This window comes from Chiroxiphia lanceolata, chromosome 2, assembly GCF_009829145.1.
Source record: "Chiroxiphia lanceolata isolate bChiLan1 chromosome 2, bChiLan1.pri, whole genome shotgun sequence".
Classification (NCBI taxonomy): Eukaryota; Metazoa; Chordata; class Aves; order Passeriformes; family Pipridae; genus Chiroxiphia; species Chiroxiphia lanceolata.
The window spans coordinates 91,944,180-91,960,396 of record NC_045638.1 but is presented as its reverse complement, the minus strand read 5'-3'; the positions used below and the strand labels follow the sequence as shown (position 1 = coordinate 91,960,396).

The following is a 16,217-nucleotide window of genomic DNA, read 5'->3' as shown; positions in this document are numbered from 1 at the left end:
CACAGCTCCTAGAGAACTTGCTGCTAACACTGGCCGTTACAATTACAGTCGTGTCCCCTCAAACCCAAACTGCTTGGAGGACTGTTTGCATCCTTCGTCAACCTTGCACTTTGCCCAAAGCCCATCTTCAAGTTCAGACTATATCCTCCATTTCTGTCAGTTGAGCACCCTGCTGCTGTCTGAATTAACCCCAGCTCAATAAAGTTTTTCTCCTGCCACAGCTTTCTCACCCCCTGGATCATGGCACAGCATCTCCCCACTATGAAAACTGTACTAGACACATAGCCAACATCTTCCAGAATTTACTTTCTCTCTGTTTAAGAAGGGAAGCCCCAGGGAGTGGCCTAATACAATCTGGGGATTCAGACTGAGATTGTGGCAGGGGTACCAAAAACAACACGAGCCATAGCCTGGGCAAGAACCCACCTCTACTTTTTTCTGTGCAAAACAGGAACCCACAGATCCCTTCTCGAAGAAAAAGCAAAGACTGGCTCAATGCTAACTCCCTTGAGCAGAAAACTCCAGCTCCTGAGCTGATGGTTGACAGTCCCCATACAATGACAAGGTGGGAATAACATTGCTCTTCACCTACAGTCCTCTGAACCTGAGCAGAGCTTTGGCTTCATGACTACAAGAGCAAAATCTTCCATGGATCCTCATACAAGTTATACGTGTGAGGAAAACATTGTGTTTCAGGTGAAAATCCTAAACCTTCCTGATGAGCAGACCACAAGCAGCAAGAAGAGACTTGGGCTCATCCATCTCCAGGTCCTGCCAATGGAATCGATAAAGGGGAGCTTCAGTGTGGGTCATCTCCTCACAGTTACCTACAGACACTACAGAGAGACACATCTTCAGTAATTGTTTTGGAGCCCAACATTTCTGGTAACAAGGTGACTGTGACCCACCAGGGAGCAAGTTATCAGGATATCTGGAAATACCTACCCACATTCTTGGAGGCACATGGCTTGTCCTGATGGCTTATTTTCTCAGCTCTGCTGCCCAACAGCCAGAGTGAGTATTGACCTCAGTAACCTCCAGCCCTCCTCATTGAAGAGAAGGCAACTGATGAAGTAGATGATCAAACAATAATGTGAATAAATGTCCACCTTTTTGTGAGGGCACGACTGATGGGGCAGATGTTTTTCACATTCACTAGAAAGCTTAGTAACCTTTTGCAAGTACATTAGGTACATTTTAAAGCCTGACTTATGCAGAATGTCACTTATTAATGCTATTTAGGATTGGTACATGAGAAATCTGTACACATTCATCATTTACAATAAAAGCAGAGCTAAGAGAGAAAGAACTAGAGAGACCAATTGCCACAATTTATTTTGGAGGTAACAGCAAGGCAAACAGAATACTTGTTTCAATGAATTTTATTTCATTCTTTTTTATACAAGTGGGATCTGATCCCCAAACTTTCCACCATCAACATAATGGAGAAGCACCACTGCACAAAAGGAAGGCGGAATTTTGGAGCCGGAAGACAGGCTAGACCAAGCCACTTCTCCCCATGTGGTTAGAAATTCTTCCTCCTTCCCATAATGTGCTTCCCAGACCAGCAGGGTTACCCCAGGAATAAGGGAGACAAAGCTAGCTCTAAACACTCCCTCCGCCTCCTCCTCTCCCCAGCAAAAGAGGCTGCTCAATGCCAGTAATGGAATGGTTAAAGACAGGGAGTACATCAGGTTTTCAGTTTCTCAACCAGTCCACTAGATTAAGAAGTAGCCTGGTTACTCCCTCTCTCCTGAAAAAGATCCAGGAAAATCAATGACCTAAAATGCTGAAGACTTACCTCCTTTCCTTCCCCCATCCCATAGCCTTGTTCTCTAAGCACAGAGTAGGCAATGAACTCTGAGGAGGCTGAAGGAAAGCCAAGGAAAATCAGGGGCTACCTGAATCCCTGGGAATCTGGTGGCTACCCTGGTGCCCTCATTCATTCCCTTTGAGGTTCAGAGACCTGTTTGGAATAGTACACAGAGAAGTCCTCCCTTAGGGACTTGGAAGCAACCTGGGATACAGAACACACAGGAACCACTGTGAGGGTACACACCATTCCAGGGATGGCCCAAACCACAAACAGGGCAAGACTCCCCCTCAGCCAAGGCCCCAAGGGCTGGGGGAACTGGGACGAGGCCCTGGCAGGGGGAAGAAAGCTCCTGCAGCAGTTCTGAGGTTTCATGGGAATTTACTTCTTCTTCCTCTCCTGCGAACAGCGAGGGCAGAACCTGTTAGAAAGGGAAGTACAAAGCCAACGTTGAGGGCATGACATGAACCGCAAACATACAGTCCCAAAAGACCTTTTCCAAGGTCTCCAACAAAGCCTTAATTCAATTTTTCATTTTTATGAGGTCTTTTAAGTGTACTCTCCCATCTGCCACCCACGACCTCCCTTTTCCAAAGGCCAATGGGCCCTCCAGGTTGCTTGTTCACTCACCATTTCCCTCTTGGTTTTGTTGTCAGACCCACACAGGCAAAATGAAACCATTCAATGGAACACTGTTGGGATGGAGAGCAGTCAGTTAAAGAGCAGTTTTCTTTCGAAATCATTGCTTTCGGGCTCCTGGAGATTCCCAGCATTTGATCACAAACTCCTAAATCCCTAGCAGCAATCAGGGAATGAAGACTCACACCCAATCTACACACTGTTAGCAAGGAGAACTCCCCTTGTCCCTTGCTAAGTTTAGGGGCAAGAAAACATTTTAAGGAAAACCCTGACAAAAGAGGCACTTAACAGGTCATGGTACGCCACGCCCTTGCCCTTCCCAAACTCCCTGTCTCCTTGCCATTGCTTGCTGTATCAGGCCCCACCCAAGCAGGACAAGACTTTCCATCCAAGAGCCTTCTCTCCATGCCTTTCTCCCCCATTTCCATCAAGTGCAGGCTCTTACATCTGGGTTGTCGCAGCCAATCATCTCCCCATAGGAGACCTGGTGGCAGAGGCAGTAAGTAGGCTCATTGGGGTCCACGGGCATATCCAGTACATCCGAAGGGTGCACATTTCCAAAGGTGACTGAAGGCATCCCATACTCTGTGCTACTGCAGGACAGGAATAAAGTAGGTCAGCAAAATAACTGGCTTTGAGTCCCTTCAAGTCTCCAAAGACAATGTCCTTGTCTGCCAGAGACAGATGCTTCTCTTATTTAAGCACATACACCCAACTCCAGTGAAGTGACCTGCTTTCCTCTTCAACCCACACTCCCCTGAAAGAATTAAAAAGATTCCCTTCTTCTTGCTTCCCAAGAAGGGACAGGAGATAAACCCTTTTAGTCTGGGTGGGGATCAACTATCCTTCTCAGGCTGGGCCTTCCTTGGTCTGATTTCTAGTGCTGCTCCTGATTCCTGCAAGTCTCTTAAAACACTTACGTGCGGACAAGCTTCAATTTCTTTTGGGCAGTTTTTGGTGCTTCCTCATCAGAGTTCTTCCCTTTAGAGCGAGCACGGGCAGCTTTTTTCTCTTTCTGGGCTCGGCCCTCTGATAAGAAGAGAAAAAGGTGTTGCATCTGTCACCCCATTAAAATAGACACTTGACACGGTGACAACCTCTCCAGCACTAAAATACACTCCTACTTTGGAATGTATATCGGCTTTGGGCCATGCACTCCATCTTAATTTTATCTAGTGGCCTTGAATATCCTCACACAAGAAGCTCACAGGTCACCATCTTTTTACCTGTCCTTCAGATTCCAGCGCAACAGTCTTTGATCTGTACCATTCCAGTGCCTGCCTTCATCCCCACCACTTCCATAGTCACTTGGCTGCCTCCTGTATCAATCTGCAGCCCAGTGGTGGTACTCACTCTTCTTGCCCTTGCTGGAAGAACTGTCATAGTCACTCGACTCTATCTGCTTCTCCTTCAGGTCTGCTTCAAAGCGAGCGAGGTCTGTGTCCAGCCGCCGGATGTGCTTATCAACCTGCAAAGACAACAGTGACCAGGAGTCACCACAGGACAGAGCCCAGGAGGGCAAAGAAGAGGGGGGCTTGCACTAAAGAGCCAAGAAGCAAAGAGCGGGCAGGGCCTAAAAATGAGAGATCAAGGCCTTTCAAGACTGGGGGCTTTAGTTTGGACTTTCACCCGATAAGCACTAGACACTTCCCTTCATACCATCTCGTAGGTCTGCATAGCCAGCTGAACCTTGTCGTCCCCAAACTCCTTGCACTTCCCATAGGCCTCCTGGATTTGCTTGAGAAGCCCCAGTTTTTCCTCTGAAGACAAAGTTCGTGCATTGCTGATATACTCTGTGGCCAACTTATCGATCTCCGACTTGAGGTCTGAAACAAGTTTACCATTAAATACATAAATATACACAATGCTACAGTGCCCTCCAGTAAGAGAGACTAAATGAGTGGAGCAGCTTTAGGCTTTCTAAAGATCCCGGAGATCCCCATGATTAAAGCAAAGCAAAGCAAAGCTGGTCAAGCTACATACTTATTGTCTTGGCAGCAAAACCATCTTTAAGCCTCACCTTCTGTCCTCTGATCCAGATCTCGCATGAGCTGGAAGTTTCTCTGCAATTCAAATGGCAGGTTCTCAATACCTGCAGGGAAAGGAGAATACATGGAGAAATCAGGTTCATGTCCACGATGCCAAGGCAGGAACAAATCTAACCAATAACAACACATATACCCCTCTAATGATGTCCCTGGTGCACATTAGCGTGCTTCCATTTGTTGCCAGCTCCAGAGGAGACAGACTATAAAAACGTGATAGATTTAATCTGGGAGCACAGTTCTAGAATATATATTAGTTAGCAGAAAACTGCTGCCATGCAGAAAGATCCACATTAAGAAAGCAGAAGCTCAAAATTTGTAATGAGTGTCAGTCATTATAACATATTCAAAAACTCCACTTAGTAATGAAAAAAATAGTACAACAGATGGTAAATAATGCCATTTAGTTGTTCCTACACAAGGATGTAAAAATTAAAGTTGATCAAATGCTAATTCACTGAAAAGTGAGTTTGTTTTAGTGCATCCATTTTACATATAGGGGACAGTAGAGCCAAAGAGCAAGTCTGAGATGGGACAGGGAGCAGTGAATATCAGTTTTAACCCCCCGTGACGTGTTCCTTTCTGTGCCTTCTGCACCGTCATCTCAGTGCGGTCCATCCAACACCTGGAAGGATGCCATACATCATGAATAATAAACCTTTGTAGGGCTCTGAATGAGCAATGTGAAGTTGATAGTCAATTAATTTTCAATGCACTATGCCACTCACCCCCTAGGCATCACCAGATGCTCAACTGGCAAAGCTGATAAAAACAATTCTCATTTTTCCATGCCTGTCTAATCACAATGAGATCTAGTGTTATTGCATTAACCTGAAATCCAAGCTTGATTATTGTCACCTTTATAAGTAATTAAAAAAAAAAAAAATCTTTCTTGCAGGTTAAAAAAAAGGTGGTGGGAAAAGCTCTTCAGAAATCCAACATAAGCATATCTGCTTCCTGAACCCGCTTGCCAACACACAGCGAGTGCAACTGAAGGTGTGTCTGGCCATCACCAAAGCTGTCCAATACATCAGGCCAGGCAGCAGTCTCTATTTTCACTGCACATATTTCTACAGCAATGAATGCTTTTTCAATTCCCTGAAAAGCAACCAGCTGTCTGGGAAGGTCTGTATGCAAGAGGAAGGTTTTAACAAGTACTACCCACAAGCCGTGAAATTAATTCCTATAAGAAGTAAAACCAACTCTGGGCCTTGCTGAGCACAGAAGCTGTTCCTTTTACTTACTTTTTTGCACAAACAGAATATAATAAGTTACAGACAGAACCCTTCTGAGTAATGAAGTTGCTGCTTCAACAGATTTCTGTTGCCATTTCTAATTTAGTTACTTGAGAAATGCTCGGGTAGTAGGAGTCCTTGAGTACCCAGATACATAATCCACAGCACATACACATCACCCCTCTGCATTCAAGGACAGTTAACAGTGCAAATTCAAATTCTCAAAAAATTACTAAGCGGCAAAATTCTGTCTGCACATTCCTGAATTTGATACTTCCATGTTTGTTCAGCATGACAGACTTCACACAAGGTTTAAGCAGCCAGCTACCAGATTACATCCCTATGGCTCAAAAAAGCATGTCAGAAGACGATGGGGACACAGGGTTGAAAATTAATATTGCTTACAGAGGAAGCTCACGGCAGGGACGAAATCCAGCTTGGGGATCTCAAGACCATGCCTTTTTCCTTCCTGCAATCCCCAGACTCATCAACTCTAAACCTTTCAATTTACACAGCAAATGAAACATGGGTCATGCTGCAGCATGCTGCTTTTCATTCCTCTCCAAAGCAGCCCCTGCAGAAGACAAGACAGGTATCCTCTAGAGGAAAACAGTATCTGTTCTTGCACTGCACACAATATGCTGAATTTATATTGAGTTTATTAATCCTGAAGATCACAGCTTCTAAATTCTGGACTTTGTGGTTTTTAAAAAAGATTAATGTAATTTCTTTTTTTCCTCTGAAAAGGACAGACAGTAAAAGCGCAAATTCCACCAGGTACTGTCAGTTTTCCCTTGGCAGGGCTAGAAACCTTTAGACAGAGCAAGCACCTGAGCTACAACAAAAGCCAGGAGGATGCTGTTCTGTGGGCAGAACAACCCCACACAGGGTGACGGTCACATTTCATGCTGCTGTTCTCACAGCAGGAGAAACTCAAGCAGGAGTTTGTTTCTGCTACAGAACCTGAAAAGGACTGTGTTCTAATTTTTACATCTCTCGCTGTAAATATCTGCCACCACCACTAACACCAGCACATGCCCTTGTCTGGACAGTGCCTGTCTTCCCTTTGCCTCTATGTGCCCAGCCTCCTCTCTGCAGCCTGTGCCACTTACCCTTCAGAGACCCTCTCTGCCCAGTGCCTGCTCCCCTCACTGCCAGCCCCTCAGCCAGGCCAATGGCTCCCCTGCTTTGTTACCTGCCTCCAGGTGTGCAGAGCTCTTTGCTCCCGGCAGTGTGGGGAGAGGCGTCACCTGGCTCTGACTCTGGCCAAGCAGAGGCTCTGCACAGGCACCATCATTTACCAGTTTAGCACTTAAGAGCCATGATCTCCTGGAGCCATGACCTTCCAGATGCTCATTAGCTGAGCAGGCTTCCACGGGGACTGACGAGACAAACCCCTGTCATTTTAATTCCTTCCCTGCTAAAATCAGCAAAATTATTTCCTAAAACCCCAGCAGAATGTTTCACTCTGCAAATCTATTACTGGACCAACATTCTGCAACTGCTTTGTCAATAAACTGGGAGAAAATGAAACAAGTGACAGTACAGCGACTTTATAATCAGAACTGTTACAAAGATACTTTATCTGTTCAATTGAAAGTGGAAGGAAGCTGAGCACAACATTACTAAGTATGATCCAGAGAGAGTCTGGCAATAACAAAAAGCATAACAAGATAAAGCTGGAGCTGAGCAAGTTTTAACTGAACGACAAACTATTTTTATGGTACATAGCTTAATCTAGCTATGGGGATGTTTTCTACTATCTGCAGCTTAACTCCAAAGCTCTTGTGTAACCTTAAACAGAAGTGATTCTCTGCATCACAGAATTTATCACAGGGGTCAGAACATTTGCTGAAATTGCTTGACCTATGCTGTGCTGGGTATTAGACATCCCCACCCTAACAGTCCCATTAAAAAAAGAAAAAAGATAAATCTAAGATTTAAGTTTCCAATTTTTTATTCCTACCAATGCCACACACTTTTCCTCAGTACTTCTAAAAGAACTCATGTTATTTATGTAATTTTGTTTCCCCATGAATTTCTCCTTTCTTCCTTTACAATTCATTTGCTCTTTCATCTTATAATAAGATTCACCTAAAACTTTCATGACTAAATACTATCTATCACAAAATACCCGAATAATTCTCAGATTCTGAAACTGATAATTGTAAAGAAAAAACACCCTACAGGCATCCTCGATCACTAGAGAAGAGGGCAGTGAAGCACAGTCACTCTGTCTCTGACACACAACAACAGAGACAAAAATAAGGAATAACGAGGGCCTCTTTCCACACAAATGGCATAGCAGCAAGAGAGGAAGAGGAGGATGGAGAAAATGTCCAGGGAAGAAAGTGCTAGCAAGGCCAGCAGCTTGGCCCAAAGCATGGGCTGGCATTAATGCAACTGTGTCACAGAATCACAAAATGGGTCAGGCTGGAAGGGACCACAGTGGCTCATCTGGTTCAACCTCCCTGCTCAAACAGGGTCATCCTAGAGCATATGGAACAGGATTGTGTCCAGACAGTCCAGAATATCTCTAGTGAGGGAGACTCCACCACCTCTCTTGGCAAGCTGTTCCAGCACTCAGTCACCTGTGTAGTGAAGAAGTTCTTCCTCATATTCAGGTGGAACCTCCTGTGCATCACTCTCTGCCCACTGCCTCTTGTTCTCAGCATCACCAAGAAGAGCCCAGATCCATTCTCTTGACACCCTCCCTGCAGATACTTAGAGACATTGATGAGGTCCCCTCTCAGATATCTCTTCTCAAGGCTGAACAGGCCCAGCTCCCTCAGCCTTTCCTTGTAATAGAGATGGCCAGTCCCTTAATCATCTTTGTTGCCCTCCACTGGACCTGCTCCAGGAGCTCCATGTCTCTCTTGTACTGCGGAGCCCAGAACTGGACACAGCACTCCAGATATGGCCTCACTAGAGCTCAGTAGAGGGGCAGGATCATTTCCTTTGATCTGCTTGTAATGTTCTTCCTAATGCAGCCACTTGCACAAATCCACAGAGAAACCATGTGCAGCCCTACTGATTCCTCTCACAGCACAGCTACCCTGAAAATCACTGGGGCAGGTCTCTCAATGAGTTTTTCTCATCCCTTCCTTTTCTTACCTTGTTTTCATTTCTGATCACAAGCCAAAGTCTCTCCACCCATCGTTGTCTTTCCTCTCCTCAGTTCTTATCCCTTCACTCCCCCTGTTCTTCTGTCTTTTTTATTCTCCTCTTTCCTTGTCACTCTTTCCCCATTCATTCTTCCATAGGCATCCATTACCATGCAGTCTTCTCCCTTAAAAAACATGCACTCTCTCTCCAAAAGTCAGACTTCAACACCACTCTCTTTCCTCTCCAATAATTATTATTTTATTCACTTCTTTGTAGAAGCACACGTGGGGTGTCAGGTGCAGGCAACTGATAGTTAAACTTCAGCTACCTAACTCAGATGTTACCTCTGACATACACACGCAGAGAGCGAGCCTACACAGCCTGATAACTTCAACTGTGCTTCAATCCCCCACAGCACATCTTTACTGTGCCAAACAATGCATTTGTATTGTACAAATTCCTAAAAGATGATCAGTAGTACCAAGGACCATACAAGCACATAGTGCCTTTCCCGAGACGTTTGCCCACTATGTTTACATGCATGTTTAAATTTATTAAAAACCAAGAAAATACAGTTTGAAACATAACCACAGTTGCTTTATTGAACAGTATATATTTCAGCAAACCTTTTAGACACCACACTGCTGAAGGTAATTAAAAAAAATCCTACTTGTGCCAGGGACTGCCACAATGAGAGGGTAAGTTCTGTGCCCCCTGAGAGAGGAAAGCAACTGGTATCTTGTGGGGGAAGCACACTGGACTTTTCTGTACTCCGTGATTCTCATAATTTTGTAGCACTTGAAGTTACTGCATGACAACTGGCTTACAGCAATCTTCAGGCGCTCCCTTGCTTCCTCATTAGGGGCAGGATGTCTTTTATATCCCTCCTTTCAGAGGGTACAACCCTTTTAAACTAATGCTTCTACTCTGTCCTGTGTTCTCAAGTAATTAATCATCCTCCTACACAGTTTATTGAAATTATTGCACGAGCATAATGTGTACCTTTCCCTCTATTCATCCATGGCTCGGCCCTACTGCAATGTACACATCCTAACCCGTACCATTATCCTCACAACACCTCGGTGAGGGATAACACTACCCACATTTTTACAAAGAGGGTGCTCGGGTGTGGCAGACTGATTTAGTTACAGGCACCCAGGAATTCTGTGCCCATGTCATATATCCCAAGCTATGGGCCAGTGCACTGCACGAGTCCACCCAAGCACATCTCCTTCAGGCCCTGTCCAAAGAAACAGGAATTAGTCAGCAATGACAGTCAATGCAACAGCTACAGAAACCCAATATTACCCCAAAGTGTGGACTGTTTTCCTGGGAAGGGAGGGCTCTTTCTGTCATTTTCTTATTACACTACCTCAGTGCTACAGCCTCCACAGCCAAGATAGCAGGCAATGTTGTTAAGTCTCAGAAAGAAGATCTTAAAGATCAGCCTTGATTTCTGAAGCTTGGAGGGCTTGGAAGACTAACACAAGAAATGAAACTCGCAACGCTCCTGACATTTCCAGCCTGTCACAGACCTCCAAAGGCAGAGACAACCACCAAAGAGCTCACAGGGCTGTTTGCCATCACATTGGATTTGCAGTTGGGTGAGTGAAGAAATACAGAGAAAACACAGTATGCTTTGCTATGTAAAGTCACCTTGTATCAGCTCCAACGAAACTACCAATGAACAACAAAATCAATTCTAAATGAACTGGTCATTAAATGTATCAGCTTAGTGTGGGCTGTGCCAGTAGCTTTCACACAGAAACAAATGCTGCCTATGAATCACCAAATTCTCCTCCCTGCATGATATCTTTTGTAATTTTCCACAGATGAAGTGTGCTGCATCACAGGTGCAACTAATCTGAAGCCTCGGAAAGGTGAAATGCATCTTTCATTACACTGAAATAGTGCTGAATATGGAAAAAATTTATTAAGAGACTTGCATTTCTGAAGTACGATGTGAGAAACTTTAGAGGCAGGGACAGGGGGGTATGGCTGCATGGTACACTGGGGAGGGGATAACCATAAAGATGGGAAAACAAGAGATAAAAGAGCTGCTGGGGAATTTGGAATGCAGCCAGGTCTGGGAAGGAATCGAAGGCTTGCCACAGCAATTTCCGACATCACACCCATGTCCTCTAAGAATATTAAGATGACAATACACATCACACCCTCATTTGATGAAGCTACACAGAGGAAAATCCTGACAGATGTAGCTCTTCCGAAGAATAATCTTATTTTACCGGGTTAGTTAATGTTATCAAGGAATGAAAAGACATTCCCATGTCAGTTGTAGAAGAAAGAAGATGATTTTCATAAGGGCAGATGCTGCTTCTGTTGCTCTGTGCTCGTGTCGGCTTAAGTTTTCTAGTATTGACAAGCCCTGAACTGGTGCATCTTTATGTGCCTACTGACACATGCAAATAGAGGAGCAAAGGAAACTCGATGCCTTCCTAAGCAGTGTAAAAAAGGGGGAAAACACAAAGTAAAATGACTACACAGTACCACATTAACTTACCAGCTGAGGTCTCATCTGAGCCTGTTTTCTCCATCACCCTCTTCACTGAGGCAGATGTGTCCTAGTGGCTGTTCCTGGAACAAGTCCTGACTGGTGGCCTCCAAAACAATGGAATTTGTATCAAGCAGCCACTAGAGCAGCCAGGCCAGTGACATCCCTCTGCGTCTCAAGCTCACCAAGGCTACCTGTCCTCTGCTGATGACTCCCCCAAGCATTTAGGTCTAATTAAGATGAAATGCTGGCTTCAGTTCCTCAGAGGTCTGAGGTGATGGAGGACGGAAACACTTTTTGTTGTTGAGGAAACATACATGCCTTGGTTCTGTTGCTATAAAAGATACATTTGTGTGTTGTCACTAAAAATACTTACTTCATTCTGGCACCCCCTGGGTGGGCAAAGAGGGAAGCACTGATGGTACAAAATACACCTGGCTGCACAGCAGTTCGTCTACTATAAATACAATCCCTACACTCATGGCATGTTCACATACAGAGACTGGTAGAAAATTATTTGGGACTGTTTTCTGAGTATGTGTGTGCTTCAGTGACGTCTTTCACAAAGGAGATCTGCAATCCTCTCCAAAACTCCAAACATGAAGAAAACTCAGGGTTTGTATCTCGTCTTCTGGAAAATCTGTATTAGTCACATTCTCCCCCTCCAAGTCTCCACTACAGTATTTCTAACCCAGTACGAGAGCCAAGCACAGTAACTCAAGTTCAAGCAAGCACAAGCTCCTCTAATGAGTCTTCATGCACATTCAATCTTTTAATCACAAACCACTGTTTTCTTCCTTCTTCCTTTTCTTCCCCCGTTCCTTTCTATATCTCCAACTCCTTTGCACCCATAGTTTTTCCCTTACTAAAGCTGCACTGTTTTACTGGTTTGAGGGAAAGCACTTATATTATCTTGCTTTCTCCCCTCAAAACCAGGTATAAAATGGTTTAGAGACCAGGAAGAGGACAATATTTGAAGTGATGGAAATATTTTTATGCTTTACTTCAGCAACTGGGGAAAACCATTCAGGAAGAAGAAAAGTGGAACAAGACAACTGGAACAAGACACATTCCTCTTCTCCCCTTGCCTGAATCCTTTGGCTCAGTATAATCATTGAAAGGACAGCTTCAGTAATTAGGATGAAGGAATGAAGGTGATCAGAGTAGACAAGACGGGAGTTCCTCTGTCAGGATGTTCAGCACAGAAGGAATGTGCATATTTTTCTGCTGAAAAAACATCTTCTAGGAGCATAACACATTTCAGACAGAGCTGCTTTGTAATTAACAGCTTAGAGCAAAGGCAAAGGCATGTCTAATCCTCGGTCTAAACCTGGGTCCAAATTACAGCAAAGACTTGAAAGCTACTGAAATATCAGACCTAAGAACCAGCCAGACACCTTTTACTAAGAGAACAGTTCTTAATTTAGCTATTCCATAAAATTGTAATGGAAAAGAACCTTAGATGTCCAAAGCAGAGGACTCAAAATACATGAACTGAAGGAACTGAAGCTGTATGCGCGGTTTTGTCGGACTGCTCGCGCATTTTATCACACAGTTTTTAACTACCCAACTGCATGAGGTTTCATGTAAGGTGTTTCTCATTCCAAGTGACTGAGTATTTTATTCTCTTTGCTTGATACAGTCACACACACATGGCCCAGAGCCCAACGTGAAAACTGACTTGGTAATCGGCTTTTCAAGGTGTTCATTATTGTGACACCAAAACGTTTTCACAGCGCTGCAGTGGAGTGGCCCAGTTCCCTTACCAAAAGAATGAAGGCCGAGAGATTTACCGAGGCAAAGAGATTAAAGTCACGAAGGCCAGCTAATTACAATCTTGCCTCTTGAATAGCCTGACTTTTCAGAATTATCTGTTCAAAGCAGACTTTAGCTGCAGCTATGAGCATTCTGCACATCTGCTCCCCTGACTGCAAATTTTCACTCATAATTTGAGGGAAGCACAATCCAAGCAAGGAGAACCTGTAAAAAGTATGACTCCCAACACAAAAAAACTCACTTTATCAGAGTGGTACTCAACTGCCTCAAACAGGAGGCCACCTTTTTCCTTCCTATGATCTTCACTTCATTCCTTATACATCTTTCCTTTCTTCAAAGATATGAAGAGGCCCTACAAACAACTGCCCTCTTTTCACACACTCCCCATTCATTCCCTGAGCAGATTCAGCCAGTAAACCACATGAAAGAGAATCTCTGTGGGAGGAGGAGAAAAAATTCAGTCGAAAACTGTATCTGCAACAGCACTATAATACTAAAAGAATTCAGTTCCAAGATGCAAATGTAAATGAAGAAGTAAATTAGACATCTTTAGAAGAGATGACCAAAGGTTCTGGACTATTTATTTGTATTAAATTTCAGGAAGTTTTGGGACATTAGTGAACTACTTTAAAACTGGACTGAATGCTTTTAAAATACCAAAATAATTTTTAAAAAAGAAAAAGGAAGTAGCAAGGAGGGAACCAAATGCTGTCGTTTAGTCAGTATCATGAAGAAGAGTCATTATTAAAAGATTATGCATTTTCACAGAGTCAGAAGTTCAAGCAGAATGTAAAAAGATTAGAGCAAGCTGGGACAAGAACAATATAGGTAATCAGAAAACTGAAAAATATGTTATCCCAGGCAATTTTTTTTCTAAGTTAGCAGAAAGAAGGTTAAGATTTAATCAACTACAATCTACACAGGGAATAAACTTTTAATAAGGGGGCACTTTAACATGGCAGGTAAGAGGTGTTAAAGGTGCAGTGACCAAATACTGAAACTGTGAAAATTAACTACAGACACAAGTCAAAAAAGCATGACAGGAAAGCCTATTGGCAGATTAACTTACTGAAAAATGAGATGGATGCTCTTTGACTGTAAGTATTACAATTCATATAATATGATTTTCTGAAAGAAACTGCAGGTTAAGCATAGCTTAATTAAGCACAGCACAATTAGCAAACAGAGGAAAGTAATATTGCACCAGAAACTGAAAAAAGCCTTTAGAGCTTTATGGGTAAGCAAACCAGGCTAAACCATTGCTGCAAAGACTGTTTTGTTCTTTCCAACATCTTTGTAGCCAGAATTTTTAAGGACCTTTAGATTGTGCCTGTTGCTTTCTGTTTTTAAGTAACACTGACACCACCATACTAATGGATAATCTCTAATTCAACCGCAGGACCACAAATCTCAGCTGAGAGAGGAAAATAAGTGTATCATTTTCTCTGCATGCCTGTACTAGAGAAAAAGAGGAGTTTCCAGGGATGGGTCAACTTTAGTTGGAAGTGACAAGGAGATCCAGAGGTGTTTGACTTTGGTGGGAGCACTTTCCAGCCACCAAGACTGTCTACAGCTTCCTTTCTCTCCAGCTTGGTATCTACCACACCCCTCCACACTCAGCACTGCATCCTGCTCATCTCTGCCTACCAACTGCAAATCCCAACCTTTCACTCCTTTATCTTGACACTGCAGCTCATACCAAATATAATGCCCTCCAAGTAGGAAAACCCTGCATCCTCCCCATGCACTTACTGCTTATCCACCTGCTTCTTTCTCCTCTTGTCTAGCCCTTGTCCTCCCCACTGAGGAGCCTCAGTCACTTGCAGTCTTCTACAGTGGAATGAGAAAAGCACAAGAAGATAAATCTTTGCTTCTCTCTCACAATCTGCTCTCTCATCCAACTCTTTCTCCTGGCTTTTGCATCCTCCTTCCTTGCAGTTCCTAGATTCTTGCCTGTTCAATTCCAGCTTTCTCTGAAATTTATTATGGTTATTAAACTTTCTTAATTTAATTTACAAGAGGTTCCCTTTCCTAATGGCAAAGGGAGCACTGAAGACACAAGGAATGAGACCCCTTTTCTTCAAATAAACACCTTATTAGCTCTGTGCTGGAAGAAACCCGGTGTAGCAAAATTTCTGAAGAGCCAAGCTCCAATGTTTCCAAGCATACACAAATACAGAATGAGAGATTTAACTTGGCCAGACAGAGTGAAGTAAAAGACACGTTACCAGAACTCCCACACTGTAAACACACCACCCCATCACTGTGCTACCCCCGCCTCCAGTGACACCAGATCAGCAGGAAAATGTGCGAACAGCATTCATCAAAGAACACGTTAGTGGATCTTAACACATTAGTCTCTTCCTCGAGAAACAACTCCTCTGATTAGTTTACTCGGCTGTTTTAAGAACACGTGGGTAAAACAGGCACTGCAAGTCTTATCCCCAAAGGGCAGAGTTTGACAAAGTTCTGAGCACCTTAAGGCAGGACGGTATCAAAGGAGGGTTCCCCGATAACGTTACCAACTCCATCAGCATTTACAGAGCTCCTCTTCGGCCACAAAAACAGGGCTGATTGTAAATGGACAGCGAAGGAAGCTACCGAGACCACCGTCCCATAGATCCAAAAGTTATACTCTGGCTGACTCCCCCAGCCCTGCTGCTGACGTTTATCCCGGGAAACCACTGACAGTCCAGCTCCCGCTCCCGCGAGGGGCTGGAGCAGCACTGGGCTCCTTTCTCCAGGGACAAATCAGCCGCGGGGCCGCGGTGTCGGAGCTCCCGCAGCAGCCGCAGCCGAGCCCTGCCCCACGGCGGAGGGGCTGCCCGCACGGCCCGGGGACCGGCCGGCCGACCGACAGCCGGGCCGGGCTGCGCCCGAGGCGCTGGGAGAGCCCGCGGGCGCCCCGGACAAGCGCTCGGCCCCCGCGGGGCCCCGCCCCTCGGCCCGTCCGTGCCCCTGCCGGGCCGGCTCCGGTGCGGCCGCGGCCCCGCCCCGCGGCTCTTACTGTCCAGGTAGTGCTCCAGGTACATTCCCGCCGCCATCTTGGCCCCGCGCACGGCGCTTCCGCCACCAACCGGACGCGCGCGCCT

General features: G+C 44.7%; 1 protein-coding gene and 1 long non-coding RNA gene across 4 annotated transcripts in view; one reads left to right on the top strand and one right to left on the bottom strand.

Moving 5' to 3' along the window:
- LOC116783497 overlaps positions 1–4,646 on the top strand; it is a 12,511-nt gene extending 7,865 nt beyond the window's left edge. Inside the window, exons 3-4 of the long non-coding RNA XR_004355716.1 lie at positions 595–696; positions 3,867–4,646. This is a non-coding gene — a long non-coding RNA (uncharacterized LOC116783497). The remainder of the gene's footprint in view (positions 1–594; positions 697–3,866) is intronic.
- ING4 (inhibitor of growth family member 4) lies at positions 1,319–16,217 on the bottom strand. 3 transcript variants are annotated; one of them, XR_004355714.1, is made up of 9 exons: positions 16,133–16,206; positions 4,473–4,544; positions 4,112–4,278; positions 3,806–3,920; positions 3,373–3,481; positions 2,898–3,045; positions 2,444–2,505; positions 2,060–2,234; positions 1,368–1,966 (listed from the first exon to the last, which is right to left on the bottom strand). XR_004355714.1 is itself a non-coding variant. In XM_032681100.1 (8 exons), the coding sequence occupies exons 2-8, from the start codon at positions 4,498–4,500 to the stop codon at positions 2,195–2,197; spliced, it is 669 nt and encodes a 222-aa protein (XP_032536991.1). In that variant the 5' UTR covers positions 4,501–4,544; positions 15,603–15,621; the 3' UTR covers positions 1,319–2,194. The 3 variants fall into 3 exon arrangements, 2 of the variants coding, with proteins under 2 accessions (XP_032536991.1, XP_032536990.1); XM_032681100.1 differs by lacking the exon at positions 16,133–16,206 and adding an exon at positions 15,603–15,621 and having other exon boundaries at positions 1,319–2,234; XM_032681099.1 differs by having other exon boundaries at positions 1,368–2,234; positions 16,133–16,217.

Excerpts from the sequence above, each read along its gene's own strand:
- ING4 (XM_032681099.1), bottom strand. The coding sequence starts at position 16,169 with ATGGCGGCGGGAATGTACCTGGAGCACTACCTGGACA. Across the intron at positions 3,921-4,111 it reads CTATGCAGACCTACGAGATG|GTTGATAAGCACATCCGGCG; the intron begins GTATGAAGGGAA and ends TTGTCTTTGCAG. Across the intron at positions 2,506-2,897 it reads TTGGCTGCGACAACCCAGAT|TGTTCCATTGAATGGTTTCA; the intron begins GTAAGAGCCTGC and ends CCATCCCAACAG.